The sequence below is a fragment of the Oryctolagus cuniculus genome, chromosome 16 (genome assembly GCF_964237555.1).
Source record: "Oryctolagus cuniculus chromosome 16, mOryCun1.1, whole genome shotgun sequence".
In the NCBI taxonomy this organism is placed as follows: Eukaryota; Metazoa; Chordata; class Mammalia; order Lagomorpha; family Leporidae; genus Oryctolagus; species Oryctolagus cuniculus.
This window is the reverse complement of record NC_091447.1, coordinates 13,558,610-13,577,250: the sequence shown is the minus strand read 5'-3', so window position 1 is coordinate 13,577,250 and position 18,641 is coordinate 13,558,610. Positions and strand designations below refer to the sequence as shown.

The 18,641-nt window shown below is 49.5% G+C and overlaps 1 protein-coding gene across 1 annotated transcript in view; it reads right to left on the bottom strand.

Moving 5' to 3' along the window:
- The window catches only part of DNAH11 (dynein axonemal heavy chain 11), a gene marked incomplete in the record, with an annotated part of 360,436 nt that extends 351,586 nt beyond the window's left edge, over window positions 1-8,850 (bottom strand). Inside the window, 2 exon segments of the mRNA XM_070059638.1 lie at window positions 6,675-6,818; window positions 8,036-8,850. Coding sequence (XP_069915739.1) covers window positions 6,675-6,818; window positions 8,036-8,386 — 495 coding nt within the window.
- Window positions 8,851-18,641: the final 9,791 nt, after the last annotated feature.

Here is an 18,641-nt window from a genome sequence, read left to right as displayed (position 1 = left end):
TGATGGCCATGGGTAAACCAGGAGCAGGGCCCTCACCAGAAGCTGCCCTTGCTGACATCCTCATCTTGGGTTTCCAGCCTCCAGAGCTGTGATCAATCAACACAGGTTGTTGTTGAAGCCACCCAGGCTATAGCATTCTATTGTAGCAGCCCAGAAGGACGAGGACATCTTGCAAATGAGGCTGGCTCTGCAGAAAACCCTGTATTCCCACTACCGCCTTCTAGTAAGTGCATGGAATGGGAACTGGCAACTGGCCATGCTGGGAACCATGTGAATGGGGAACTCACAAGGATGTTTATTTTCTACGCTGCCTCTCCAGCCTTATTTCTTCTCTCAGCACAGCTCTCACTCCCCAATCCAGCTACACAAAACCACTCCGCTTCCAAAAATTCCACCGGTGTCTCCCCTGATCTGTGTCCCTGCTTCTCTCTTGGTCCATCCCTCTCCTCTTCAGCACTACAGGGACCAAACAACTTAGCATACAGACGCACATGCTTTTGGGAGCAAACAAGAGGACAAAAATATCTGATCTGTAACAGGCCATCCACCCTCCCTGCCAGCCGTGCAAATGGGGGCAGGTGCTCCCATAGCGTCCAGCTGAAGCTCCATCTCAGCCCTGACTACCAGGCTGCACCACTGTCGCCTTAACCATCCGCCTCTGTAATTTGACAGCATGCTTGCTGAGGGCAAACTGCATCATGAGTCAGCAGGTGCACACCAACTGGCAAACAGCACATGTGCGAAACATGAACAAATGACAACCACAGGCCTAGGGCATAAAATTTCTCAAGTGCCCTACACCTTTCAATGTTATTCAAGCATTCAAATTTGTAACAGCAAAGGGCCTAAGTCATGTTCATTCTCTCTAAAGAAGTATCCTGAGGCTGCAGTCTGTGTCTCTAATTAGAATGGGACATCACTCGGCCCTCAATTAACTTCCATTCACTCAGCAAATACTTCCTGAGCTCCCACTGGAAACCAGGTAATATTTTTGGTGTTGGGAACTATCAGTGAGCTAAAAACTCAGGGCTGGGGCTATGATGGGACAAGTAAAATATCTGTCTCAGGTTTAAAAGAAAATCAGTTTTCAAAATGAATAGTATTTTAAAATGTTTAAATCAGAATGCAAATAATTTTATTAGTATCCAAAAAAAAAAAAAAAACCAAAACCAGAATTGGTAGTATCAACTTTTCCTCCGGCTTCCAAATGGCAATGGCACTATTGCTAATCCCATCTTTACTTAACATGTTGACTGTGGAGGGCATTATTCTTTATTTAAAAAAACACTGTGGGGCCGGTGTTGTGGTGTAGTAAAGTGGCCATGTGCAGTGCCAGCATCCCAGATGGGTGCCAGTCCATGTCCTTGCTGCTCCACTTCCAATCCAGCTCCATGCTATTGCTCCTGGGAAAAGCAGCAGAAGATGGCCCAAGTGCTTGGGCCCCTGCACCCATGTGGGAAACCCAGATGAAGCTCCTGGGTTCAGACCAGCCCAGTTTCAGCCATTTTAGCCATTTGGAGTGAACCAGAGGATGCGTGCACACTCTCTCCCACTCTTCCTCCCACTCATCTCTCTGTAACCCTGTCTTCCAAATGAATGAATGAATCTTAAAAAAAAAAAAATATTGTGTTGAGGAGGGTATTTGGCCTAATGGTCAAGATGCCACTTCAATGCCTGTGTCCCCTGTGTCATGCCTGGGTTTGACGCCCAGCTCTGGCTCCCGACTCCAGCTTCCAACTAATGCAGACCCCCTGGGATGAAGTAGCAATGGCTCAAGTGCTTGGGTTCCTACCACACATGTTGAAGACCTACATGGAGTTCCTGGCTCCCACCTTCGACCCTAGCCTTGTCCAGCCCAGCCCCAGGTATTTCACATATCGGGGGAATGGACCCATGGCTGGAAGCTCTCCCTCTCTCTTTCCCTGCCCCTCTAATATGTATTCTTTTTTTGACAGGCAGAGTTAGACAGTGAGAGAGAGAGACAGAGAGAAAGGTCTTCCTTCCGTTGGTTCACCCCCCCAAATGGCTGCTACAGCCGGCGCGCTGCGCTGATCTGAAGCCAGGAGCCAGGTGCTTCTCCTAGTCTCCCATGCGGATGCAGGGCCCAAGGACTTGGGCCATCCTCCACTGCCTTCCCTGGCCACAGCAGAGAGCTGGACTGGAAGAGGAGCAACCGGGACAGAATCTGGCACCCCGACCGGGACTAGAACCCGGCGTGCCGGCGCCGCAAGGCGGAGGATTAGCCTAGTGAGCTGCAGTGCAAGCTCAAATACGTATTTTAAGAATACAATGCGGCCATTGCGGGGTGAACCAACGGAAAAGGAAGACCTTTCTTTCTGTCTCTCTTACTGTCCACTCTGTCAAAAAAAATATATATATAATGCATGAAACAACATGGATGAAATTGGGGGTCATAGGTAGGTTAACTGAGTAAGACAAGCACAGGAAGACTAGTACTTCATGAACTCCATCCTATGTGGGATCTACACAGGTAGACTCCAGAGAGGCTTGGAATGGGATGGGGCTGAGAGTGGAGGAGTGGAGGGCTGGGCCAAGGGGTATTAACGGGTACTAAGTAACACATGGAAGGGGTTCTGAGGTGCTACCACACAGCAGGGTGACAACAGAGGATACTGGATTTTCCTAGAAGGAAAAGCCGGTAGAGAGGGTTTGAATGTTTTCCCCTTAAAGGAATATGAAGTATTTGAGGAGATGCATGTGCTTGCCTTGTTTGAACATCATATGGCACGTACTGCATCATAACTATGGACAGTTCTTCTGTATGTGCTACAAAGAAAAAAAAATACCGCATTAAAATACGATTCGCCTCGATTCCTGAGTGGTTGCTTTGCCACCTTTGTAACACTGCTCAGAAATGGAGGCCCAACACAAATCCCTGCTTCTCCAGAGGGGGCGCTTCACTCCGAGAGCCTTTAGAGCCCAAGATGTGGAGGCCAGGAAGGGCTCAGCCAAGGGGATGCCAGGGAAGAGGAGGGCTCAGGAAAAGCAAAGGCCCTGGGGCAAGTGAGAGCCCACGGGGAGAAAGGGACAGCACAAAACAGGCTGCAAGTCAGCAGGCGAGGTGAGCTCAAAGAAGGAACGGTGAGGTCAGGCCATGGGGTCTGGACCAGTGCATCCCACTCCACTAGGCACCACAGCATCTGCTGCTCCCGATTCGGTCCACAGCCCCGTTCCCAGGGGACACTGACCGGCCACGGTCAAGTCCAGGCCATTTACACACTTGCTCCCCTTTCTGTGCCTGAAACCAGAGCCAGGGCAGGAGCTGCGCAGGGGAGTGGCGCGCTCCGACTTAGATTTCAACCAGGGCCATCCTATCGCTGGGTGGGGAGTCGGCTGTGGACAGGAGCCCAGCAGAAGCGAGGGTTCTTGGAAGGCACATGCAGCAGCAATAGCAGCAGGTGAGGGCAAACAGTGAATCGGCCCAGGACGAAGCAGAGAGGGGAAGGGAACGATTCCAGACCGATGGTGGAACCTGCCGATTTCCTCGCTGGGCGGGTACAAGCAGTGAGACCCAGAAAGGAATCAGGGTGACTTGGAGATCCAGTGGCTCAAGTGACTAGAAGGACAGAGTTCACATCTGCTACTCAGAGGACACAAGGAATGCAGGTTGGAGAAGGGCACACGGTCAACTGTGGATGTCAGGTGTGAGCTGTCTAGGACACACAAAGTCCTAGAAGGCAGAGCTTGGGAGACACCTTGGCTGGGGAGACAATGGGGCAGGCGTTGTGCTGCACTGGGTTAAGCCAGCATCACAGGCTTCCCATGTGTGTGCTGAGTGCTTCACTTCCAGTCCAGCTCCCTGCTAATGCACCTGGGAAAGCAGCAGATGGCCCACGTGCCTGGGCCCCCACCACCCACATGGGACACCTGTACTCCTGACTTCAGCTAAGCCCAGCCCTGGCCATTTGCGGAATGACCCAGTAGATGAAAAACTGATCTATCCTTCTCCCTCTGTAACATTGCCTGTCAAATATATAATCAATAAATCTTAAAAAAAAAAAAAAAAAAAAGAACAAAAGATTGGGAATCCTTAGCACATGATCACAAATCACTGTTAATTACTCAATTGTGTAAGCTGTATTGGTTACTAATCAAATACAATCTTTGGGAAGCTCTAATTTAAAAATCTAGTCATCTTGAGGCTGGCATTGTGGTGTAGAAGGTTAAGCCTCTGCCTGCAGTGCCGGCATCCCATATGGGCACCAGTTTGAGTTCCAACAGGTCCACTTTCAAACCAGCTCCCTGCTAATGGCCTGGGAAAGCAGTGGAAGATGGTCCAAGTGCTTGGGCCCCTGTACCCATGCGGAAGACCCAGAAGAAGCTCCTGGCTCCGGATCGATCCAGCTCCAGCCATTGTGAGCATTTGGGGAGCAAACCAGCAGATGGAAGCCCATGTACTCATGCTCATGAGTGTTTGGCTCTCTCTGTAACTCTGTCTCTCAAATAAATAAATCTCAAAAAAAAAAAAAAAAAAAAAACAAACAACAACAAAAACAAACAAAAAAAACCAAAAAATCTAGTCATTCCTTAGAAACTCATTCATAATAAATCTAAGCCTTGTCCCTAAGGAAATCCAAGTAACACCAATATTTACTAAGAGATATGTCCTCAATTTTTTTTCCTGCCCAAATGCTTCTATCCTCAGAATTTTGAAAACTCCAAAATTGGGATGTTTTGTACTTTCCAAACATATACTGAGACCTGACGCCTTTTTTTTTTTTTTTTTTTTTTGACAGGCAGAGTGGACAGTGAGAGAGAGAGAGAGACAGAGAGAAAGGTCTTCCTTTGCCGTTGGTTCACCCTCCAATGGCCGCCGCAGCTGGCGCGCTGCGGCTGGTGCACCACGCTGATCCGCAGCCAGGAGCCAGGTACTTATCCTGGTCTCCCATTGGGTGCAGGGCCCAACCACTTGGGCCATCCTCCACTGCACTCCCTGGCCCCAGCAGAGAGCTGGCCTGGAAAAGGGGCAACCGGGACAGAATCCCGCGCCCCGACCGGGACTAGAACCCGGTGTGCTGGCGCCACAAGGCGGAGGATTAGCCTAGTGACCCGCGGCGCCGGCAAGACCTGATGCCCTTTAATGTAAACATTCTCTGGTATATCCTGAAGATTCTGGTACTGGAAAAAAGTCCGTTTTCCGCTGCCAGCCACAGATGGTAGAACAGCAGTTCCAAGGAAGATCATAGCCTTGTCCTGCCAGGCCCCAGCCTATGGCCGTCTAGATCTAACAATGACCAGAAACCATCATCAGTCCAATAAAAATCACAAACACCTGCTACACACCAAAAACTCTTCCCGACACTGAAGATGCAAAACTCCTTGTCTTGTATCTCCCCAAAAATCAGCTAAAACTAAGTAAATCCCATGTAAGGAGTTGGGAAACTTAGAGTTCTGACACGGAGTTGAGAGGCTTTGGCTCCCCAGCAACAGCCAGCGAACACCTCCTGCCAAGCCGACAGCCCAGGGCTGACATTGTAGCAGAGAGGATTAAGCTGCAGCTTGGGATTCTGCCATTCTAGAGTTCCAGCTCCTCTGCTTCTCATCCAGCTTTTTAACACACCTGGGAAAGCAGTGGAAGATGGTCCAAGTGTCAGTCTCTGCCATCCATGTGGAAGATGTGGATGGAGTTCGGGACTCTTGGCCAAAGGCCTCTGTGGCTATCTGGGGAGTGAACCAGCAGAGGGAAGACCTCTCTCCATAGCTCTGCCTTTCAAATAAATAAACCTTATGGACATTAGTCGAGTAGGAGCAGATGGTTCAATTTCTCTGAATTTGAACATTGGCCTTGGCAGGACGGCTGTGATCCCTGGGGTCTGACGTAGCCATCAGAATTTGAGACCTTAATTAACCCAGGGACTCCTGAAACACGAAGCACATTAGAATCACCTGGAATGTTGGTCGACTGCTAACTGTCTGGCTCTCCCCACCAGATGTTCTGATCAGTGCGCTGTCACCTGGACACTAGTACCTTCCTCCAGTTCCCTCAGGGGCCTCGCATGTCCAGCAAAGCCTCAGACTCCTTGTCCTCCCTCCACGGAGCTGGTCATCTCACAGGTTAGTCCTCAGCGCCGGTCCCTGAACTGACAGTGTTAGCGTCAGGGTATAGACCTCGGGCTCCGTCTAGACCCATTGAGTCAGGGTGCCTCTAACAAAGGTCCCAGGTGGTTCCCACACAGGGGAACAGAGGGTAGAGAGCTCTTCTCTAACGTCCAAGGAGAAAAGGAAACGTTCAGGCAACCATTTCTCATTCCCTCACCTTTTCCCATGATCTGACATGAGCGAGCCTCAGTTTTTAACCATTAGTTCCTCACAGGAACCCTAAAACCTGGTAATATTCATCGCCAAGGTGGAAGGTCGTGTTTACTCTGAGCAGAAAGTTTAAAACCTACACCCCAAGAACAGCAGCTTGTATTTTAGAAAAGAAAGGTAGGAGGAAGGTAGTGTGGTGACAAATTACCACCTGTTGAGTATTAGCATCAATAACGTTCAGCTCATTTTGAGAACAGCCTAAATCCTATCAGTCTCTGTTCACCCAGCTAAAGAGGCTGGGGACTGGAAGACGCTCATCTTTCTCAACGGCCACAGTTGTCCCCAATAGCTCCAAATGTCATGGAAACAAACAACAGATTCAGGTATCAAAGACACAGCAGTACCTCGATGATGAAAGCAGTTACATGTCCAACAGGTGACACAGGCAACTCTCCAAACAGAACAACTCGAGAGAAGTCATTTCTTCCAATGCTTTCCGTCATTTTCTTGGAGATACAAACAAGTTTACATTTTGTATCTCTTGGAATCTGAAACAAGAGCAGGATAATGAGTTTAAGTTCACTATGTAGGCTTCTTGTTAGCAAGTAAGATCTGCCGTCTCCAGCTTGCAGTTAGAGTGTGTGAGCAAAAGAAACAAAACCTGGCATCCCGCCCACCTTTGCAAAGAGGGTGGCTTTACTGTGCTTTCCTATTCTGCAAAGTGTATAGGGTTTTCTTTCTTTTATGATGCTAATTTCACCGCATTACTGGTGTGGAACTATCACCTTTACAAGCATGTCAATTACACCAGATCATTACAGCCCGTGAAATCTCATCATCACAAACAAATAAGCAGCATGTGCAAGGTTTCAGTCTTGAAAGTTGATTCTTCCACGTTACCTCGTTTGGAAATAAGCCAAATCCAGAGGAGGCCACAAGAGGTTAATCTGTGTTTCTATCTTCAAGGCCATTAAGATATTTGAAAATTTTCTCAATTATATAACAGTTGCTCTTTCTTTAGATATTACAATAGCTGCTTGGGTAATCCTAAAGGTAAGCATTCTATTGCCTAGTCTTACAAACTTTGAAAAAGTTAGAGTACCAAAACAGTAATTTTCAAAACTCACAAAATCCTAAAGCAACCGTCTTGTTTTTCTCGGAAAATCCAACTATTGCAGTGACCACACCGGGGATGATAATATCACCCCACTGGGACATTAGTGTAAAGCACAGCTCCAAGTCCAGGGTGCCAGTCTCTCCTCTGGGGGAAAAAATGCTAACTACAAATGCGGGGCTTGCAGGCAATACCCAGCCTTCCAAGGGACAATCTAAATTTACAAGGGGAGGGGGGAGAACTCCCCTCCCCCCACGATGGTAAACACCCAGTATGCAGGTGACCCGCACTCCCCTCGGTGTTTCCCTCCGGGACGCGGTGTGACCAACAGGCAATTAGCACGCTCTGACACACACCGCGGTTTTAAAAAAGGATCAATCTCCGGAGCGGCCCAAAAGCGACCGCAGCGTGAGTCACTAGGCACAGAAAGCCCACCTCGCGCGTCCCGCCCCGGCCGCCGAAGCAAGTGCAGATTTGCCCGGCGTGGCTCCGGGCCCAGCAGGCTCAGGCCGGGGACTCCCGGGGCAGACGCCATGGGCTGAGAGCGCAGAACACCCGCCTGCTTGGGTGCCGTGGGGGACAGGTGCTGTGCGGCCCCGAAAAGCGCCGGCTGCGGCGGGCTCTGGCCTGGCAGGTGCGCTCGCTTCTTACCTCCCGGGAGGCCGTGAGCCCCTCGCCGGCGGCGCCGAACACCAGGCGGGCGGGGCCGCTGCTCTCCAGAAACTCCCCCAGGAGCTGCCTGCGATCCTCGCTCTCCAGATACCGGCTCCACTGCTGCTCGGGAAAGCCCAGCAGCTGCTCCAGGCGGCCGCCCAAGAAGCGCACCCGCGCGTCTCGGGCGAAACTGCGCGCTCTCCTGGCCGCTGCCGCCTCCTCATCCTCCTCTTCCTCCTCTTCGTCCTCCTCCTCGAGCTCCAGAGCGCCTGCCGCCTCCAGGCCGGCCCCAGGGGCTAAACCAGCAGTCGGGGCTTCCTGGAAGTCTCGCTCCGCCGGGACTGCCATTGGACACGACCGAGGGGACTAGGGGACGCGGGATGGGTTGGCTCCTGTCGCGCACTCTTGCGCCAGCCCAGAAGGGGCGAGGCGCCCCCCGAGTTCCGCAGCGGGCGCCGACCCTAGCCCCCAGACCTGCCGCGCTTTGTCCGCGGCTGGACTGCAAACAGAATGAGCTCAGCTGGCCGGGGCGCTGGCCCGGGACTTGCAGCGCGTCCCGTTGCCCGGGAGACGGCGTCCCCGCCCCTGGGGGCGGAGTGAGCGCCACGAGCCACCGCCCACCGAGCCCAAGGCCACAGCCACGGCGAACCCGAGCTGCCCGCGGGCTCAATGTCCCTAGCCAGGCCCGCGCGCGGTTATTTGGGGCCGGTTTGAGCCGTGCAGGGAGCCCACTTGCTCTCTGGTCCCTCTCCGCCTGGAGATCTGCGTGGAGCCGCGGGCGAGGGCGAAAAAGAGACGGTGTTAGTTAACCGCTCTGGAATCAGCTGTTGCGTAGCTGCTGCTGCTTCCTAAACCCCTCGCCTTGGTTAATTCGTGCAATCCCAGAAAGCCAGGTCTCTGGTCATCCTTTCATGGACGAACTAGGGACCATGGTTAAATTACAAGGAGATGGTGAGCCTGGATTCGGGGCTAAGTTTCCAAAGCCTCTTTCTGCACATCCGGCCCCAGGCTGTCCAGCCCTTACCTGAAATCCGCTAACCCTGCATGGCAGCTTTCCCAGCTGTGGGAATCCAAGATCTAAGAGTGGTAAGTCCTCCTCGCCTGGATGCTTGCGGCCGGGTTAGTGCAGCCAGTAGGAGAATGCAAAGCGCTCTTTGTGCCCTGTAGAAGGTCCAGAGAATCTGTAGAATTGTTCAAGCAAGGAAAAGTTTCAGCATGAACGCAGCCTTCCTAACACTGCGTGAGATCGCATACGTTTGGAGACTGTTAAGGAAATTCCGATGGCTGAAGTAGCCTGAGCTTTGCATGGGGAGGCCTCAGACTGTTTTTCGATCATTTCCCTTTGTTATTGTTCAAACTCAAGACTGCTCCCTTCCCCACGAGAGCTACTGAAGGAGTGCTGTCTCCAGTAATCCAGACAGCACAGACTGCTAGCTGTGTTTCCAGAAAGGTGGGAGGCCTCACCAATTTCTTTCCAAGGCGGCAGCTGTCTCTGATGACCCTTAATGAGCTTGCTGGTGAACTGGTCAGAACCTGGAAGTAGCACGGCCAGCTGGGAAGTGTGGTCCCTCTCACCTGTGGGCTCCAGCGGCCCGCAGGAAAGCCTGGCAATGAGTTCTCTCTTCTCACCTGGATTCCGGCTTTGCACTCCCCATGCCCGGAGAAACAGGGATGCTGCAAATCATGGCCGAATTAAACCGAAGGAAGTCACCACTTTCAAATTCAGTGGGGAAAATAATTAATAGTGCGAATATTAAAGTACAACTTTCAAATTAAGTATTTAACTCAAATGCTAGCAGGCAGACATGTCAAAGACTTAAGTCATTGCAGAGGGGGCCAACAAAATAGCAAAGTTGATTGCATAGGAAATTAGAAAAAGAGCTTTATAGGCCTTGGAGAAAGACTGGAAGTAAGAGAGCTAAACTAAATCTAATTTTCTTTTCTGTCCTATAAGGCAATATAAACCTAACCTGCTTTTTGTGTTTCTTGGAATAATTTATTCATCTATAATGAACACAAATTTATAAATAAAAACAACTTCATAGAGCTTGGGTTGTTTTTTTTTAAAGATTTATTTATTTATTTGAAAGTCAGAGTTACATAGAGAAGGAGAGGCAGAGAGGTCTTCCATCCGCTTGTTCACTCTCCAACTGGCCACAATGGCCGGAGCTGCGCTGATCCGGAGCCAGGAGCTTCTTCCAGGTCTCCCATGTGGGTGCAGGAACCCGAGGACTTGGGCCATTTTCCACTGCTTTCTCAGGCCATAAGAGAGCTGGATCGGAAGGGGATCAGCTGGGATTCAAATTGGCACCCATACGGGAGCTGGCACTGCAGGAGGTGGCTTTACTCTATTACAGTGCAGGCCCTTGGGACTTTAATAGTAGATAATGAATCCAAAAAGTGGCCATTTCCCTAGAAGAATAGTCCTTTGGTGGACCAGCTAAACAATATCCAATGTGAAGCTGAAAGACCACACCACCTTTTGCTACCTTATTCCCGAATTTTGAGTGATTTTTCTCAGTAGTAGCCAATGTTTATCAAGGACCAACCACATGCCATGTATTCTACAGAGTTCACTTATTTGCACAACAAATATTTACTGCATGCCTAAGTGCCAAGCACTGGTCCAGATGCTAGGAATGTAACAGAAAACACAACGCACTAAAGCCTTCCCCTCGTACCAGCTCCGTCCACCTGGCACTTCTACCAGGTGCGTGACCGTGGTGAGCCACTTACCCCTTAAGCGCCTCAGGCATTTTCTTCCAACATAGGAAAAATAAATCGGTAGATTATTTTTCAGCACTGGTTCAATCCCTCCCCCTACCTTCATGAGAAGAGCATTGAAACTGACTTGCTTTGGTTAATGGGATGCTGGCGTTCATCACACAAACACAGGCTGGAGCTGCTGCATCATGGGGCTTCTGCTCTTGAGTTTCAGCCACTGTTTTGAGAACATTCCCAGAGAGCTTGCTGCTGCAAGGAACCAACCTGGACTCAACTTGTAGCTGCAGGCAGACCTGGCAAAGACTCGGTGTGATCAACCTACCCTCAGTCAGTCCACAAATCCATGGGGAAGGAAAGATTAGCATTTTTAAAAAGATTTATTTGAAAGTCAGAGAGCGAGCAAGCAAGCTATCTTCCACCTGCTGGCTCGCTCCCCAAAGGACTGCAATGGCTGGGCTGCTCTGGCCATCTTCCACTGCTTTCCCAGGAACATCAGCAAGGAGTTGGATTGAAAGTGGAGCAACTGGGACTTGAAGCAGTGCTCATAGGATGCTGGAATCGCAGGCGATGGCTTAACCTGCTGCAACACAATGCCAGCCCCTGAAGATGATCATTTTAAGCTACAGTCATGATCAGTTTTGTGATGCAACCACAGTATGGCCAGAGTAGCTGATCCACCAACTGCATCATGGGGTGGTTGTGAGAAGTAACTCATTTTTGAACAGTTTTTAATAACTTATTTGCAAAGCAGGTAGAACACCACAGAGATTCTCCATCTACTGGCTCATTCCCCAAATGCTCACGAAAGCTGGTGCAGGGCCAGGCTGAAACCAGGAGCCCAGAGCTCCACCCAGATCTCCTGTGCGGAGGACACGGATCCAAGTCCTTGAGCCATTATCTGCTGCCTCTCAGAGTGCATGCTAGCAGGAAACTGAAATTAGAAGCAGAGCTAGAACTTGAGCCCAAAGGCTCTGCTATGGGACACAGGCATCCTGACTGCTGCACCAAACCCCTGCCCCTTAAACTCAGTTTAAATATAGATGAAGCACAAATGCTTAAGCCAGTGCCTGCCATGGCAGAAGCACTATAGAGGATGTAGGATTTCCTATTAGAGGAAATAATAAACAAAACGTTGATTGAGAGAAGTAGCAAGAAGGCCCCTAGGAGGGAGAGGAGGAGGAGACAAGGGTGAAAAAGAAGAAGCAAGGGATAAAATCATTGGCCCTCAGTAATGGCCGGGATCTTCTTCAAACGAGATGAAGTGACAGCAAGTGCCAGCTGTCCCCTGTGTCCAGGCTTCCCTTATTCCCCTGCATAACGAAACACCCCCCCCCCCATTCCAGGTTTTTATGGAACTCAAGCCCACCCAAACTTGAAACTTCATTTCCCAGTGTCGCTTGAAACTAGCGGAAAGCCACAGCAAGCGAGGTGCACCGTGTGTGTGTCGTGTTCGTGGAAAGCATTTTCCCGCTTTCCTTGTCATCTGATCTTCCCAACGTGCTGGCAAGGGCATGCATGTGGGACGCCCAGCCAGGTTCAGTCCTGCAGGTGACCCCGCACACACGGGAATATTCTCCACCTGCCTCATACAGGAAAGGCACAGTTGCAACCCAGGGCATAGCATCCTTTCATGTATCAGCTTTAACTGACAACGGGGGCCAGCACTGTGGCACAGCGCATCCCATATTGGTACTGGTCTGAGTCCCAGTTGTTCCACTTCTGACCCAGCTCCCTGCTAATGCACCTGGGAAAGCAGCAGCAGATGGCCCAAGTGCTTGGGCCCCTGCCGCCCATGTGGGACACCTGGATGGAGTTCCAGGTTCCTGGCTTTGGCCTGGCTCAGCTCTAGTTGATGCAGCCATTTGGGGAGTGAACCAGGTCCCTCTCTCTCTCTTACTATGCCTTTCAAATAAAGAAAATAAATCTTTGAGGGGTGGGGGCCGGCTCTGTGGTGTGGAGGGTAAAGCTGTTGCCTCCAGTGCTGGCATCCCATATGGGTGCTGGTTTGAGTCCAGGCTGATCCACTTCCAATTCTGCTCTCTGCGGTGGGCCTGGGAAAGGAGTAGAAGATGATCAAAGTCCTTGGGCCCCTGCACCCACGTGGGAAACCCGGAGGAAGCTCCTGGCTCCTGATCGATGCAGCTCCGGCTGTTGCAGCCATCTGGGGAGTGAACCAGTGAACTGTCTCTGCCTCTCTGTAACTCTGCCTTCAAATAAATTAAGTTTAAAAAAATTTTTTTAGAAATTGAAAGAATAACTAAAACATTTACGCATGGCAGAAGGTAGAGAACAGAGACAGAAGCTAGACTTCTCAAAATATATGTCCTTTTCTTTACACAGCAATACTTAACAATTATACAGTAAGATCAAATGTTTTGAAGCTGGCATTGTGGTGCAGCAGGTTAAGCTGCCATTTGCAACACCTGCACCCCCTACTGGAGCACCTGTTTGAGTCATGTTTGTTCCACTTCTGATCCAGCTCCTTGCTAATGGCCTGGGAAAGCAGCAGCAGCAGCTCGCCCAAGTGCTTGGGCCTGTGCCACCCACATAGGAGACCTGGATGAAGCTCCTAGCTCTTGGCTTCGGCCTGGCTACTGCAGACACTTGAGGAGTAAACCAGTGGATGGACGATCTTTGTCTGTCTCTCTCTGCCTCTGCAACTCTGCCTTTCAAATAAACAAATCTTCAAACAATAAATAAAATGTTCTTTAAAAATGACACAAATTGAGTCAAAAGAAAGACACTCACGGCAGGCACTGGTGTAGTGGTTAAAAGACGACCAGGGCACTCGCATCTCATGACAGTGCCTGGTTCATGTTCGACCCCTGCTCCAGTTCCAGCTTTCTGCTCATGTGCAGCCTGGGAGGCAGCGGGAAGCAATAGGCAGTAGTTGGCTATGTTCTACCAACGTGGGAGACTTTGGTTGATTTCCTGGTTCCCAGACATTTTGGCAGTGAACCAGTGGAAGGGAGCCCTCTCTCTGGCTACCTTTCAAATAAATTAAATAATAATTAAAAAAAAAAAAAAAACGACTCACACCTTTGTATCCCCATGCGATGCAGTCTCTGGATATGAATTTCACACGGGGGCCTCAGCTGTGCGCCATCCGCAGGCAGCATTTCCAGCAGATGGAATTTATTTACCTGTGAAGGCGAAGACCAGGAAAATTCTTTGGGACCATTAAATCTAGCAGTCTATTTGAGCAAAACAAACAACTGGGATCAGCTGCTCCCCTAACAGGACCAAGATTGGAGAACGCCAGCCAACACTGTGATTAGACAGCATTCACAGCAAAACGGAGGTGAGAAATAGAAAACAACTTAATTACCTACAGCCTGGTCAATCAGTCAACTGGCCACCGTTTAACTGGTTACTTGCAGTCGAATCAGCTGGCCAGCTACATGTCTTCTGCAGCGAGCCTCCCTCAAAAGTTTGGAAATAAGAATTCTGCAGCCGTGAGCGTCTAGTGCTTAGATGTGAGTCTCCAAATACCATTTCCCACCTAAGTAAGTGAGCAATTTTGAGAAATGGTTCATTCCAGCCCGAGGACATAAAAAGTTCAGATTTTTCCTGGAACATTTGGTAAGATCAAGAAACAGAGAAGCTATTGAATACCAGTGAGTTGTGTCAAGAGAATCCAAGAGGAGCTGGCATTGAGGTGCAGCAGGTTGTCACTGCCTGCAACACTGCTGACCCATATGAGCGCCAGTTCTGGGACCTTGCTGCTTTGCTTCTGATCCAGCTCCCTGCTTGCTAAGGGGCTTGGGAAGGCAGCAGCAGATGGCCCAGGTACTTGTACTCCTACCACCCATGTGGGAGATCTGGATGGAATTCTTGACTCCTATTTTTGCTTGGCACAGCCCTGGCCATTGCAGCATTTGGGGAGTGAACCAGCAGGTGGAAGATCTCTCTAACTGCTGTTCAAATAAGTAAAAATCTTTAAAACAACAACAAAAACAGCGAAAAAGCCATCTTGAAGTGGTTGAGCTCCTGAGAGGATAAGAGCTGTGACAGATTAAAGTACTTCACGTGTGTGTGAGTTTCTGAACAGGTCATGGAATTTTAGGCTTCTAGCTTCTGCTCATAGAAATTTGACGGCAGCTTTGTTCCCGGTCTTAAAACAACAACAACAAACAGTGAGCAAGGACCGGTGTTTGGCACAGCTGTTAGTTAAGCTAACCACATCCGACATCACAGTGCCTGGTCTGAGTCCCAGCTTCCTGCTGCAGTGCACCATGGGAGGCACCACTTGATGGCTCAAACACTTGGGTCCCTGTCACCCACATGGATTCCGTTCTGGGCTCCTGACTGGGGCTTGCCTCAGAACCGCCAGTTGTGGGCATTTGAGGAGTGAGCCCGTAGATGGAGAATCCCTCTGCCTTTCAAATTAATAAAAAAGCATTTTTTTAATATGCTGAGCAATCTGCAAAATCAAAATCATACTTGAATCTATCAGAACTCTGAGATTGCTGGACTTACTAGGCCATTCAACACTGGTAAAATACACACACAAACACACACATAAATATATACGTGTGTGTATATATATGTATATATATAGTCACATGCAGTCCCATTAGCATCAGCTGTCTGAAGAATATGGATGTTTTGGGGCCACAGACCCCAAGGACATTGGCACCACTCACAGCCACTTCTTGACAGGCTCCCCAAGGTTCTCACCAAAAACCCCGCTGCAAGTGGTGAGACCTTTCTTTCTGATTAGGGCCTGGGGGAGCCTCCTCACCCTGTTCCCTATCCTCTTGGGGCAGTTTCATAAATGTGAGCAAATTCATCCACACTGGTTTCCTCTTAAGGAGGGCGCCTACTTCCCCTCCTCTGAGCGTAAGGTAGAGCTTCGTGAACTGCACAAGTGAGCACTGGTGAGCAGGTGATAAAGGGCAGTACAGCCTCCCTCACCCTCCCTCTGGGGCAGCAACACTGCCCTGGCGTGAGGACCCCCATGCAGCCTACAGAGAGGCCCCTTTCCCCCAGCCACCTTGCAAGCCAATCCTGCAAATGACCTCAGCTCCTGCCAGTGGCCCAACTGCAACCAGACAAGAGGCAGAGCCAGAAACACACACCCAATCTGCTCCAAAGTTACCGCGGAGAAATGGTGAGCTTTGTGAATGTTTGCTGTTTTAAACCCCTGGGCTCCAGAGTTAGTTTCTTATGTATCGATGCGCAACTCACCCATAACCTGCAAGCAGGGTGCTGCCACAACAATACCTAAAATGTAGGCATCGGGGGTTGTAACCTTGGGTGTTACAGCCCAGGGTGTGTTGATAAAATCTTGGTAAGATGTGCATGAGATGCTGTTGACGCCTTCTGGGAGGCCGTGGCTTTGGACTCAGATGAAAGTGAGGCCAATCTTGTTGGAAACTTAAGGAAGGCAGCTGTTGTGTAGAAAGAAATTATTTAGCAGCCTGGTCACTAGTCGTGATGTAAAACATAGAGGTTACACCTAGTGAATGGGTGATTTTGCTAAGCAGATTTCCAGGGAGAATCTTGAAGGTGTTGCTTGGTTTTGTCTTCCTGTCAATGTGAAAAGGAGAGTGATGGGCTGCTGGAAGGGCTGCAAAATAAAGATGAGTCAGCACTTGCTGGTTTTGAATATCCTCAGTCTCTCTAGATGGCCAACAAGGCTGAAGTTAAGAAACAGCTCTCCAGCGTAGTTCAAATCCAAGGTGCTCCCAGAAACACGTGATCTGAAGGTGGATCTGAGGCTATGCCTGTAAAACCCTTTGTTCTGACCTGGAAAAAAAATCAAAAGTGGCCCTCAAAAAATGGTAAGGATCTTGCTTGTAGATCCTCTCCCTCAAACTACATCCCTCCCAGAAGTCATTCTGAAAGGTCTCTCTCCATAAGCTGGAGGTAGAGAAGCGTTTACTTCAGTGAGTGTTTTAGATGGGACTTTTGTTTAATGGCCGATTCTTAGTAATATACAGAACTTGACCAGGGAACAAAGCCTTACAGGGTACCCTTAGTGGGAAGGTAACACAAGCCATTGCCCCTGTGTCTCTAGTGAAAAGGCACTGCAGCTGGGGGAAGGAGACAAGGACACATCCTCTGTGCCCCATGGAGGGAAGGATTTTATGGTGCCGACGCTGTGGCACAGCGGGTTGACGCTCTGGCCTGAAGCACTGGCATCCCACATGGGCACTGGTTCGAGACCTGGCTGCTCTCTTCCTATCCAGCTCTCTGCTATGGCCTAGGAAAGCAGTAGAAGATGGTCCAAGTCCTTGGGCCCCTGCACCCACGTGGGAGACCCAGAAGAAGCTCCTGGCTCCTGGCTTTGGATTGGCACAGCTCCGGTTGTTGCTGCCAATTGGGGAGTAAAACATCGGATGAAGACCCTCTCTCTCTCTTTCTCTCTTTCTGCCTCTGCTCTCTCTGTGTAACTCTTTCAAATAAATAAATAAATCTTAAAAAATGATTTCATGCTGGGCCCAGAGTTATAGCAGAGGGTGGGCACCGGAGAGGGGGAAGCAGAATTACTGCAATGCTCCCACTCCCAAATCCAGCACCACCATGCTTGGACACTGCCCTCCTTCCTCTCTCCCACCACCAGACACCACTCACAGGCACCACGTTCCCAGTGTAACACGGGCAGGAGCATGGAGACATACTCACTCTGAAGCTCAGCAGAGTAGACCATCTAAAGCCAAGCAAAGAGCAGACATGGAAAAAACATTCTCTGGCAAAGCAAACCACCCCTACCCAAACACAAGCTAATGCTGGAGGAACTGGAAGTTTGTGGCGACCCAAAGGCAATCAAATCAAAAGGAAATGATGGACCCAGATCAACGCGTGGCCAGAGGGATTCAGTGCCTTGACTCGTCACTGAAGATGTAGGAGGAAGAAAGGTATCCCTACTTCCTCAGGTAAACACTGACCTCAGCCTCCGTTGTCTGACACAACTGCAGTGGCTTTCAGAACACATTATAAGGCACACAGAACAAAACCAGAACCAGAACGAACACGGCCAAGAGGCACAACCACCAACAGAACCAGAGTCGGAGATGGTATGGCTACTGGAAGTCTCAGATGGAGAATTGAGAGGACTGTGAGTAACTGTTCAGTCTCTAGGGGAAAAGATGGACAGATGTGTAATTTCATCAAAGTGATGGAAATCGTAGGAAAAACCCCATGGAAATGCTAAAATGAAACAAAACAACACACAGAGTAACAGAGATGAAGAACACCTATCACAGGTTCATCCGTACACTCAACACATCTGAGTGAAAATCAGTGAACTTGAAAACAGGTCCATATAGACCACCCAAATGCAAGGAAAAAAGGGAATACCAAAGGAAGAGAACATCCAAAAGCTAAAGACAACATCATCCCAGAGTCAGACTGGGAACCCCAAACAGAGGGAATAGAGCAGAAGAAATATTTTACAAACAGTAGCTGGGGTGTTATCCCAAAATTAATGAACAATACAGACCTTAGAGGGCACCAAGCAGAGCTGATACGAAAGGAAGCAAAATGAAAACAAGAAAACACCACCTACAACCTAGGTGTAGCTTATTCAAACTGCTTAAAACAAGACAGAAAGAGAAAAATCTCAGAAGCCACGAGAGCCTGCATTCCAACTAAGAGAGATGAGAAACAACTGGAGTTTTCTTAAGCCAGAGAGTGACATGCCTCACTTACATTTGAACAAGATCATTCTGGCTGTTTGCTATGACAAGTCAACATAGGCTTATGGCAATAATTCCGGTGAGAGGTGATGGTAGCTTAGACCAAGTCTAGCAGTGGGATTAATAAGAAGTCATGAGAAGTGGTTAGATTCAAAGTGAAGCCAATGGGGCTGCTGAAGTCTTGGACATAGGATATACAAGACATAGGCATTAGCAATAAAGAGAATTCTTTTTCT